Below are 13,214 nucleotides of genomic sequence, written 5' to 3' on the forward strand. Positions count from 1 at the left end.
GATAAATGTAGAAATACATCTAGAAGAACTGTTTAACCTATGTTGGATTACTTTCTGTCTAGGGGATAGGTGGAGAATGAGGGAGAAAAATTTGGAACACAAGGTTTTGCAAGGGTGAATATTGAAAACTATGTATGTATTTGAAAAAAATAAAAAGCTATTATAAAAAGTTTATAAAAGCGTTATAAAATCCTTATAAAGTGTTCAGGTGCTTTATAAACAAACATTTGAAAGGTTTATAAACTTTTTAAACTCAAAGTTTAAAACTCTAACAACACTAAGACTTTGGGACATGTTACAGGTTTTCTCATTTACTTCTTATAACAACAGAGTAATGTTTTTATCCCTATTTTTCAGATGGGGAAGCTGAAGTTGAGAAAGATTTCAATCAGTCACGTTACCCAATAAGTGAAAAAACGCAGGATTTTAACTCAAGTCTGTTTTTGGCTCCAAGTGCATGTCCCATCTAGGTACCAGAGTGTAACCTATTTAATTGCTTAAATCAGGTCCCTTTGGTTTGGCTTTTCATTGGAGGATGAGGCAAATTCCTCATTTTCCCATTCTCTTGCACAATTTGAAACTTGCATCTTAATTGTCTGCAGGAGTGCAAAAGAATAATTTCAAGCGAATTTTCATTAGAGAAATTGCTTCCGAGCTTGGATTTCTGTCCAACTCCTCAGTCCGGGACCCTGATGAAGGGGAATACACTTTGGCTTTGGAAGTGAGATGTCACTGATAACCCGGTCCTCTCGGACATTCCGTCCTAAGTCTTCAGGTTGGGGGTGGAGTTGAGACGCTTGGTGACAGTACCCGAGGGGCCGCGTTGAGTAGGAGTTAAAGGTGGGGTGACCTCGCCCTGCCTGCGTGAGACGCCCAGTTCGGAGCTGACCACCCAACCCCCTGCACCGCCGGTCCGCGCCTTTGCTGGCAGTGAGCTGGAGTTCCGAACGGTAGTTAGTGGAGGAAGCGGGGCCCTACAGTGCGCTGGGGCGCGCACGGGGGGGAGGAGGAAGAAGGCTCGGGGGGATTGGGGCGCGCGGCGCAGCGCGGGTCTCGGGGGCTGGGGGCGGACTGAGACGGGTCTGGGGGGGCTGCGGGAAGGACAGCGGCCCGCCAGCCCTGACCCGCACATAGACATTTATATCCCGCGCGTGAAACTTAAAAGAAGTGGAATTGGGGAGGTTTCCGATACTTCGGGTTTGAGACGGAGGCTCCTGATGCACAGGAAAGAGTGATCTGCAACCGGGGACTTGTGGCTCTTGTCCCTCCGGTCCATTCCTCCTCTTACCAACGCTCAGGAACGAATTGCTCGGTGTGGAACCGGTAGTAAGTGCCCGAAGCGGGACGTATAAATCCGTATAAAAGTCAGAGCAGTAATATGATCAACTACTGCAGTCACAATAATCTCATTAAAGGAGATTAGTTTGCGCCTCCTTCCCAAGATCGAGGTGAGGATCTATGGTCCTCGTCACCCCGACAACTTACGTGCGAGCTACGAAGTGCTTTATAATTAGTGTCTCATTTAATCCTTGCAACCGTCCGGTAAAGCAGGTGCGGAGGAGGAAACGGAGATTTTACCGTGCCCAGCGTCACACTCCTAGGAAAAGTCTGAGGTTAAATTTGAACTCGGCTCCAGGAGCTACCTAACAGTTACTTATCTGTTAAATGCTGGGATTAATTCAAGAAGATAATTCAAGGAGGGGATAAATCAAGAAAGGTTTACAGCAAAATATTTGCATTCGTACTTTTTTGTAGTGGAAAGAACTAGAAACAAAATAGTTGCCAATAATCCGGAGATGTCTAAATAAGTTGTATGTGACTGTAAAGAGATCTTTTCTAGTGAGAAATAATACAGAGAAGCTAGGGAAGATTAATGGGAACGATGCGGAGAAAGCAAAACCAAGTAAACAATGTACCCAGACTTAAGTATAAGTGTTTACATCAAAAATAGTTACAATTACAAAATAGTTTCTATCAAACCTGACCCGGAGATAGGAGAATGCATTTTCCACCCCTCTTTGCAGAGGTGAAGGATTATGTGGAATACTGCATCTTGATTTTTGGGTTTGGGTTTTGCTGGACTGCTTTCCTCATCTCACCTTCCGCGCCCCCTTTTTATGTAGTATTTGTTAAAAAAAATTGCCCAGGGAGAGAGAGTGTATGAAAGGAATGTGTAAAAGGGAGAGAATGAAGGGAATGTATGAAAGGTGGGGAAAGAAAAAGAGGGGAAGGAGAGAGTGGGGAAGAGAGGGGGAGAAAGAGGGAGAGAGAGGGAAAAAGAGAGGGGATAAAGAGAGGGGGAAGGGAAAAGGGAGGGAGAGGGGAAGCGAGAGAAAAGAAGAGAGGGGAAGAGAGAAAGAAAAGGAGAGGAGAGAGAGAGAAGAGGAGAGGGAGAGAGGGAAAGAGGGAAGGAGTAAGGGGGGGGATTGAGAGAGGGGATAGAACAGGGAAAGAGAAAGATCACAGAATCTGAATCCAATCCTCTTTCTGTTACTTTAGGCCATTGTTCAATTTCTGGGAACAAATCACTTGTTGGCCAATCCTCAGGCAAAGATCTGGAGATATTCTATGCAAGTAATAACAGCAAAGGGTAGCTAAGTGGGGCAATGGGTAGAGCACCAGACTTGGAATCAGGAAGATTCACCTTTAGGAGTTCAATGGAGAAGGAAATGGCTAATAAGTCCAGTATATCTGCCAAGAAAACTCCAGATGGGGTCACTAAGAGTTGGACACGATGAAATAGCTTAACCAACTGACTTATATAATATGGACCAAGAACAGTCAGTCATCTGAGTTTCAGCCTAACCAATTAGTCTGAAAGAATCTTTCAGACTAAAGAATCTCTTCTCCTGAGAATTGGCCAACAGGTGAATTTCTTTGGCCCCCAGAAATTGAACAGTAGCTTAAAGTAATGGAAAGAGGATTGGATTCAGATTCCACAAAATCTGACAGTCCTAATATGAGGATGGGTTATAAATGTATTGGTGGAGGGGCAGCTAGGTGGCGCAGTGGATAGAGCACCAGCCCTGAATTCAGGAGGACCCGAGTTTAAATCTGGTCTCACTTAACACTTCCTAGCTGTGTGACCCTGGGCACTTAACCCCAGCCTCAGGGAGGGGGGGGAATGTATTGGTGGAGAGATTTCAAGTATTAAAGTGAGTATTATTAACAAGGCTCATTTAATAGGTATTTGCTGAGTACTTGTTCTATCATTGGATTGGGGGAAAGAAGGGAATGTAAATACTTCCAGGCCCACAGATTTAAAGCTAGAAGGGAAGTCCGAAGTCACCTTGTCCAAGCTCTTTGTTTTTCAGTTGAGTAATTGATGCTCAGAGGATTTAGGTGATATCTTTGAGGTTCAACAGGAGTTATCTGAGCTTGGATCTGGCTCCAGGGCTTTTGACTCCAAATCCAGCATTTTCTATTGAACCCCCTTACCTCCTAAGTACAAATGACTTTCTGCCACAGAGTACATAATCTACTTGGAAAGGCAAGGCTGAGGAAAGGAGCTGAATAAAATAAAATACAAGATGTATCACAGCTTTTGGTGACTTCTCCAATGAGAACTACAGAAAATAAATGTTAAAGAAATTCATAAGAGAGCAGAGTCTAGACTCACTCTATCTCTATTTGGTCCCAATTCCACAGAATAAGATGTCCCTGGTGCACTCTCCTCTCCATTTTCTACTTTTTCTTCTTGTTTGTTGTCTTTCCCTATTAGCTTGTAAGCAAGTTGAGAATGGGATTGTCTTTTTTTTTTTTTTTTTTAATTTGTATTGCTAGCACTTAGCTCAGTGCCTGGAACATTGTAGGTGCTTATAAATGTTATTGAAGTTTCATAGATAGGTTTGCAGACATTACTTCACTGAGCAATGGAAAATATGGGAAACATAATTCAGTCTGTTAAAATTAAGGGAAAGTAGTCTGGATATAGCCTATAACATGGCTGAGTCAATAAGATAATCTTGCCCTCCATAGATAACCGCATGGGTTACGTGAATTTGTGAACATAGAAGGGTTTATGATGACCATAATCATGATGACCAAGTCTGATCTATAACCAGAAATTAAAGGATAACTCTGGAGGTTCCAGGCCTTGGTGATCAGTGAAAATTATGTAAGGGAATGGTAGATTCAGACTCAGGTTTCCTGACTCAAGTCAAAAGAGTTAAACTGAATTGAAAAAAATATATATATTCTCCATTAAAAGATATTATTAAAACATCCAACACTGATGTTTCTTCATAAAAAGGTGATAATTTCATTGCATTTCATTCAAGTCCTCTGTTTTGTTTTGGTAGAAATGTCAGCAATGGAAAAGAAATTACTGGTGATTGATGTGGACGCTGGTGTAGACGATGCTGTTGCCTTAATGATGGCTCTGGGAGCACCTGATGTTGAAGTTCTAGGGATCACTTGCTGTTTTGGGAACACTTCAGTGGATAATGTGTGCAAAAATGTCCTTCGGGTGTTACAAAAGTGTAACAGCTTACAGGTAATTTATTTGCCTTGCAAGCATTCCAACTGATTAAACTTTATCCCTAATAATCAAAAAATTTTTTTTTCACTTACTGAAAATCTTCCTTCACTCCCCTTTTCCTCCTTCACGCCCTTTTGCCTCCCTCCCACATACTGAAAAAGAAAACTCTTACAATAAATATTCAAAATCAGTCAAAACAAATTATCCAGAGAAAAACTGTTTCAATCTGTACCTCTGTTAGAAAAGTTGAGGAACACATTTCATCATGAATCCTCTTGAATCATAATTGGTCATTGAATTGATCAAAGTTGTAATATCTTTTGAAGTTGTTCTCCCCACTCCTCTTATATAAGAATTTCCTAGTTTCTCTAGAAAGGTCCATTTCATTTTTTAAAACACAAAAATATTTCATCACATTCACAGGCCCAATTAATGGGTATCCAGAGTTTCCATTTATTTGGTACCACAAAAAGAATGCCTCTACCTTTTTTGTCTATGGATTATCTCTAATGAATTACATGCAGTTGTCTTGTAGACATGATTTCTGATTGAGAATAGTTCTATATTTAACATAAACTGTGTGCAATGAATTCTTTCTCAAAGTCTGAATGTTTTTTCTTTTACATTGTTGTAATCATGGTATATATTGTTCTACTTCTCTCAGTATCAAATCATAAAAATCTTCTTTCTCTGAATTTTTGTTATTTCTGAAATTATTATTTGCCAGAACATAATATTCCATCTCATTCATAATATCCAAAATTCCAAATATCCAAAAATAATCCACTTGCTTAAAAAGGTAAGCAGTCAATGGAGGGATGTTCCAGGAGCTGGATCAGCCAGAAGTGTCAAGAAAAGGTTCTCTTAAACATCCATGTTCCCAGACACCATATTACCAGATGTGGGTACAGACATCCTGATTTTTGGCAGTATGAGGGCCCAGCCAGTTAGATGGCATCCTTATTAAGCATACTCTCAGGAAAAGAAAAATCTTTTACAAAGCTAAATCTAGGCCAACGGACACCAATAGGCAAGTTTTAAGAAGATGAAATCAAAGCTATTAATAGTCATATGAAAAAATATTCTAAACCATCAGTAATTAGAGAAATGCAATTAAAAGAACTCTGATGGACCACTTTACTTATCAGATTGGCTAATATTACAGTAAAGATATGCAAACTATGAAAGATTTAGGAAGTCTAATCAATAGCAATAATCTACCTCAACTTCAAGTGACATTTACCTCCTGATAGAGAATTGATGGATTGAGAGTGCAAATTGAAGTGTATTTTTTCTTTTCTTTATTTTCTGAACATGGCTAACAAGAAAATGAGTTTTGCATGACTTCATATGTATAATTGGTAATTGTTGCCTTCTCAGTGGGTGGAGGAAGAGAATTTGAAACTGAATAAAATAAAAAAAAAACTTTTTAAAAAGTAAATTGAATATTATTAGCAAATCATTCATTAGGGGAAGTTAAGCTTTTCCTAAAGACATTGTTATAAATACATTTAATTGATGCCTTTTTTTAAAACATCAAAAATTATTTTTGGATATAACCTCTTCCTTCTTCCATTTTTACCAGTGCTTCCAGCACTAAACCTACCCTTGTAACAAAGCAAAATATTCAAGCCAAACCAACCAATCCAATGGCCACATCTGATAGTGTGTGCATCATTCTATACTTATAGTTTTCCTATCTCTATTGTTCTCCAGGTATATTTTCTGAATGTAGTTTCTCAAAGTCTGAATGTTTTTTCTTTTACATTGTTGTAATCATGGTACATATTGTTCTACTTCTCTCAGTATCAAATCATAAAAATCTTCTTTCTCTGAATTTTTGTTATTTCTGAAATTATTATTTGCCAGAACATAATATTCCATCTCATTCATAAGCCATAATTTATTCAGCCACTCCTCTAATTAAATGGACACTCATTTTGTTTCCAGATTGCTGTTATATTGGTAACCATATATAACAATTATTTCTCTTTTAAGATGAATGGTGCTTTTGTTTCTGAACTCTTTGTTGACATATATTTCCAGACTACATTCAGTAATGGTGTGATTGTTGGCAAAGAAAATTAAATTTAGTGGGTGTTCTCACATAATTTTAATTTGTTTTCCAGAAGAATTGGACCAATTCTTTACTGTGTTAGTGTGTCTGTCTTTCCACAGACTTGTTCATTCCAAAGTTGACTGTTTCTATCCTAAACGACATTTTATCAAGATTCTGTTCATTTAAATAAAACCTTTTTAATCTGTGGTTCACAATCCCATATAGGGTATCATAACTGAATGTGGGGTTTGATTTACATGCCCATGTACCTGGGGTTGTATAAAAATTCCTTGGGTGAAAAAGGATTGTGAGGGGCAGCTAGGTGGTACAGTGGATAGAGCACCAGCCTTGATTCAGGAGACCCGAGTTCAAACCTGGTCTCAGACACTTAACACTTCCTAGCTGTGTGACCCTGGGCAAGTCACTTAACCCCAGCCTCAGGAAAGAGAGAGAGAGGGGGGGGGATTATGAGTGGAATACATTTAAGAAGCCCTATTGAAATATCTAAAAATAATTAAGAGTTTAGATTTATATTAGTCTCTGTGAAAAATCAAAAACAAATTCAATTTTAGATTGTCTAGATGCTATTTAAATGTTGAATTGAGATTTACAGCTTATTCTCTCTATTTCTCATTTGGCCACTTTTTTGTGCTGTAAATCTGTGAGTAGAGATAGAATCAGTGTTGAAGCAAGAGAAATGCAAACCAATTAGTTTTGCAATTTATTTGCTTTAAATTTAATTAAATTTATATCCATATATATGCTTAAATAATATCCAGTTTAAGCAACTCTTCTCAGCTCCAAAGGATACATGATACATGATATAAAAATGCCACGAAGTACCTATTCATTCAAGACATTGTACGAGATGTTATGTAAAGCAAAAATGAATTCTACATAGCGGCCCTGCCCTTGAAGGAATTAAACTAAGAATGGGATTCCAAGACAAGAACATAAATTAGAATTTGACTAAATGTGTGAGATTCAAAGTACTATACATCAAATTTGAGCTCATACTCTAAATTGTGAGCTATAAATTATAAAGGAACCAGGACACTGCATGTGACTTTTACTTGTTATTCGCAGTTTGGGGATTATGTCTACTGTTCTATTATTGTTATTCTTGTTATTTTCATTAATTTTAGATTCCAGTTTATAAAGGTGCTTCTTCCCCATTCCTTAACAATCTGAAAAGTGACAATTATTTTGGAAAAGATGGATTGGGTGATATTCCTGACCCAGATGCTCCAGGACTGGACAAACTCCAACAAGAACATGCAGTGCCTGCAATGATCAGAATGATTAATCAACTACCTGGCCAGGTGATCATGTCATAGTAGATGGTATCACTGCTCTACCTCTGTCTCTCACTATCATGGATCATGTGTCTGATTTATTTTCCCTATGATCATTTATCACATTCTATACTCATTCTGGGAGGTAATCATTACCTAAATCCTTGAAAAGATCTTAAAAATCTCTTGAGTAGAAATTTTAGTCAAAAACAATCATTCCTCAAAGGATAACTGACCACTCTAAATTGTTTGTGCATTCTCTTATCTTTTAAAAAAAATTTTTTTGTAGGTAACTTTGGTTGCCACTGCTCCTTTGACCAACTTAGCTCTAGCTGTGAAAATGGACCCAAACCTTCCTACGAAAATTAAAAACCTGTTCATGATGGGAGGAAATATGAATTGTAAGTACATGCAAGTATTATTGTCTTCCCATTGTCAGTGATTATTTATGGGATGTACAAAGAGTGCATAGAAAAATAAAAGATATTTGAGTACCTATTATTATTATTACTATTATTACAGAAGCAGGTATGAAAATGACTGTCAGGAAGATATGAATTCAACTCTAGCTCTACTCATTAAATAATATGATCCTCTCAGTTATATAGGTTAGATTCACAGAACAAAATAGTTAATAACTACAGAAATCTAGTATTTGACAAACCCAAAGACCCCAGTTTTTAGGGAAAGAATTCATTATTTGACAAAAACTGCTGGGAAAATTAGAAACTAGTATGGCAGAAATTAGGCATGGACCCACCCTTAATATCATACATCAAGATAAGGTCAAAATGGGTTCATGATCTAGACTTAAAGAATGAGATTATAAATAAATTAGAAGAATATAGGATAGTTTACCTCTCAGACCTGTGAAGGAGGAATTTGTAACCAAAGAGGAACTAGAGATCATTATTGATCCCAAAATAGATATTTTTGATTATATTTAAGTTAAAAAGTTTTTGTGCAAATAAAACTAATGCAGACAAGATGAGAAGGGAAGCAATAAACTGGGAAAACATTTTTACAGTTAAAGATTCTGATAAAGGTCTCATTTCCAAGATATGTAGAGAATTGACTCAAATTTATAAGAAATCAAGCCATTCTCCAGTTGATAAATGGTCAAAGAATATGAACAGACAATTTTTGGATGAAGAAATTGAAACTATTTCTAGTCACATGAAAAGATGCTTCAAGTCATTATTAATCAGAGAAATGCAAATTAAGACAACTCTGAGATACCACTACACACTTGTCAGATTGGCTAGGATGACAGGAAAAGACAATGATGAATGTTGGAGGAGATGTGGGAAAACTGGGACACTGATGCATTATTGGTGGAATTGTGAATGCATCCAGCCATTCTGGAGAGCAGTTTGGACTCTGCCCAAAAGGCTATCAAACTGTGCATACCCTTTGACCCAGAGTGTTACTACTGGGCTTATATCCCAAAGAAATACTAAAGATGGGAAAGGGACCTGTATGTGCCAAAATGTTTGTGGCAGCTCTTTTTGTAGTGGCCAGAAACTGGAAAATGAACGGATGTCCATCAATTGGAGAATGGTTGGGTAAATTATGGCATATGAATGTTATGGAATATTATTGCTCTGTAAGAAATGACCAGCAGGAGGAATACAGAGAGGCTTGGAGAGACTTACATCAACTGATGCTGAGTGAAACGAGCAGAACTAGGAGATCATTGCACATGGCAACAAGAAGATTATATGATAATCAATTCTGATGGGCGTGGCTCTCTTCAACAATGAGATAATTGATGCCAGTTCCAAAGATCTTGTGATGAAGAGAGCCATTTACTCACAGAGAGAGAACTGCAAACTGAGTGTGGACCACAACATAGCATTTCCAACCCTTCTGTTCTTTGCTTGCATTTTTGTTTTCCTTCTCAGGTTATTTTTACCTTAGTTCTAAGTCCAATTTTTCTTATGTGGCAAGATAACTGTATGGCTATGTATATATACATTGGATTTAATATATATTTTAACGTATCTAACATGTATGGGACTACCTGCCATGTAGGGGCAGGGGTGGGAGGAAGGAAGGGAAAATTTGGAAGAGAAGGTTTTGCAAAGGTCAATGTTGAAAAATTACCCATGCGTATGCTTTGTAAGTAAAAAGCTATAATAATAATAAAAAGTATTGAGTATCATATCTTATCACTGATACCAACCCTATTCCTTTCTACTTACTGATTAAACTAGCAGTCAAATTATATTGAAAAAAAATGATCCCCAGTAAATCATCCAACTTCTCTTGGGCTCAGTATATTCATCTATAAAATGGGAATAATGGGAATAGATTTTATAGATGAATATTATAAAATGGGAATGATAGCACTTGCTTTCCAAAATAGCTATTAAGGATTAAAATAGCATTTGTAAAAGTGATTTGCAAAATTTAAAGTACTGTTTTAGTCGATCAACAATCATTTTAGCAGCTATCATTGCCATAGAAATGTTTTTTGTTGTTCAGTCACATCTAACTTTTTATAACCCCATTTGGAGTTTTCTTAGTGAAGATACTGGACTGTTTTGCCATTTCCTTCTCCAGCTCATTTTGCAGATGGGGAAACTGAAGAAAACAGGGTTAAGTAATTTGTTAGTAAGTATCTAAGACTTTATTCGAACTCAGGTTTTCATAACTCCAGCTCTGGCACTCTATTCATTGTGCCATCTAGCTGCTTAATATAAATCTTTATTATAAAGAAATAGAAAAACTTGCTGAAATAGGTGTTGAGTAAGGAAGACAAAACATACATGAATGCAATAAACTCAGAAATATTTTCAAATAAACAAGCCATAGATATTATTGGGAATGAAGAGATTGAATCAGATATCCTATTGGCAGGTGAAGAATACATGGAATTAAAATGAGAACCTCCTAGAAAGTGGATTGTGAAATAAGACTTTTTAAATACCAATTAATATTTTGGAGCCCTCATCATATTGCTATCCACCAAAGCAGTGGACATAAGATTTTTATTTCTTAAAAAAAATGTCTAAAAAGTGTCTAAAATAGTTCACATTGTTAACATGTTAGTCTTTACACACTGGAAAAATGGAGAGGTTAGGAGGAGTTTGACCAATGATGGGGAGATGAATTTACCCACATATTTAATCTTTTTATCTAATTTATTTAATATTATTTATCTAATATTTAGAATATTTGTTCAATAGATTATGAAAAACATTTTGTTAACTGATTGCATTTTAAATGTTCAGAGAATAGTTATGAAGATGATATATTTTTTTCATTTTGAAATCAAAAGGAAACTATAAAAATAAGAATTTATGCTGAATATCAAAATTTTTGTTTTAGCCAGAGGAAATATGGATGCATGTTCAGAATTCAATTTTGCAGCAGATCCAGAAGCAGCTTACATCGTCTTAAATGAATATATTTGCCCCACTTACATTGCAACTTGGGAATTTGTATGCATGTATACATTGCCTTGGGTAAGATGCTACTTAAAATTTTTTTTAAACAGAAGGATCCTCATGGTAATTCACTGGAGATAAAAAAAAGAGAGATGGTTAAGTGTTGGGTTATCTAAGGAAAAAGATATGGACTACTTTCCCTTTTTTATTTATACTTTTCTTTCTCTTCCCAGGAACCTTTCCTTTTTGTCTTTATTTGTACTATTAAGTTTTTGAAATTAAATAAATTTAATTTTCTTTCCTGACTTAATTTTGTTTCAGGCCATTTTTCCTTCTATAATCTAACAGGAGAACATGTAAAAAAATTTTATACTTTACTCCCATCATTTCAATCCTTCTCCTAGAATATTTTAAGACCTGTGATAACAAGTGAAAACTCTCTGTCTATGAGTTGGGATAGCTAGGAGAACCGTAGATAGACCATTAGCATTAGACCTGAAAAAAAGAATTCTTGAGTTCTAATGTGGCAAGTTACTTAACCATTTGCCTCAGTTTCCTCATATTTAAAATGAACTAGAGAAGAAAACGACAAACTTCTTCAGTAACTCTGCCAAGAAAATCCCAACTGGGTTCATAAAAAGACTGAAACAACTTTATAACAACAACAAAAAGTCATAAGATTGTTGTTATTACTAAATGACATCATTTTTCCTTTGTCAGCAGAATCTCACAGAGATGGTACTTTGGGGGATTTTGATATTATAGATTTTTTTTTATTACAGATTAAATTTAGCTATCACAGCATAGTTTAAGCAGAAAAGGGAATTAGAAAAAAGTTACTATCAAAGAGGATTTTTAAAAATCAAGTTTATGAGCATGACTTTACAATTCTAGAATGACTATTACAAATGTTTAGAGCAAATATTGCATTTCTTAAATTAAGAAGATAAATTGTATTTTTATAAAAGCTTAATAAATTGTGTAAACATGTATGTATATACATATATATTTAAATACGCATATATATTTATAGCATCCTTTCTTCTTGTTTTCTAGGAATTTTATGAGCAATGGACTTCACAGAATAGTAAAAAGGCTAAGTTTTTGAGAGAAATCAATGCTTATACTGTGGCCAATTTGAAGAAACATGTCCAAAAATCCACCACACTGTTCTGGACACCAGGCTATATGCCTTCTGATAGCTTTGCTATAGCAGCTGCAATTGATAAAGATTTTATCACCAAAACAATAGTGTGTGCAGTGTCTGTGGAACTGGCTGGCTTCCACACGAGAGGAATGATGGTTTTGGATGTTGATGATAAGCTTCAGAAGAAAAACCAAGTTTCAATCATGATGGAGTGCAATGTAGAAAAATTCAAGACACTTCTGATAAACAGTTTGAAATAGTTATATCTTTAATGAAAGGTAATGATGAACACAAAATAAACCTGTTGTAATTGTGGGTGAATACCTCAAAAATACTGCATCCATTTTAGGGAGAGATATTGGGAAAGTGGGGTAAAAGGGTATATTTTTATTTCAATGTTTAATTTCTTTTGGTTTGTGTTCTATTTTGAATGTATGCTATTAAGCTAATATAATTAAGTAATGTTTCTCCTACATTGTTTATTTTTATTTTACTTTTGGCTGAGGCAATTAGGGTTAAGTGATCTGCCCAGAGTCACACAGATAGAAAGAGTTAAGTGTCTGTGGTCAAATTTGAACTCAGGTCCTCCTGACTTCAGGGCTGGTGTTCTATCCACTGTACCACCTTGCTGCCCCTATGTTTCTCCTACTTCATAATCTAAAAGTCTATCTTAATATATATCTTTGTTATTGTTACTGTAAAATCATAGGAATAATCTGGCATCAATATATTTATAATGAGTTACTTGACCACGGTGCTTCTGTCCTATTATCCTTTTATTCACTGGTATTGCAGGTTTGATGAATTATATAAAACTGTTTATTTTTACATTAAACTGCAA

At 36.1% G+C, this 13,214-nt stretch overlaps 1 protein-coding gene across 1 annotated transcript; it reads left to right on the plus strand.

Annotated features, from left to right (window-relative positions):
• Window positions 1-1,458: 1,458 nt before the first annotated feature.
• Window positions 1,459-13,002, plus strand: LOC141562003 (inosine-uridine preferring nucleoside hydrolase-like). The gene is made up of 6 exons (XM_074302031.1): window positions 1,459-1,606; window positions 4,302-4,495; window positions 7,685-7,861; window positions 8,124-8,235; window positions 11,168-11,304; window positions 12,283-13,002. The coding sequence occupies exons 1-6, from the start codon at window positions 1,459-1,461 to the stop codon at window positions 12,631-12,633; spliced, it is 1,119 nt and encodes a 372-aa protein (XP_074158132.1). The 3' UTR covers window positions 12,634-13,002.
• The last annotated feature ends 212 nt before the right edge of the window (window positions 13,003-13,214 follow it).

This window comes from Sminthopsis crassicaudata, chromosome 3 (assembly GCF_048593235.1).
Source record: "Sminthopsis crassicaudata isolate SCR6 chromosome 3, ASM4859323v1, whole genome shotgun sequence".
NCBI lineage: Eukaryota > Metazoa > Chordata > Mammalia > Dasyuromorphia > Dasyuridae > Sminthopsis > Sminthopsis crassicaudata.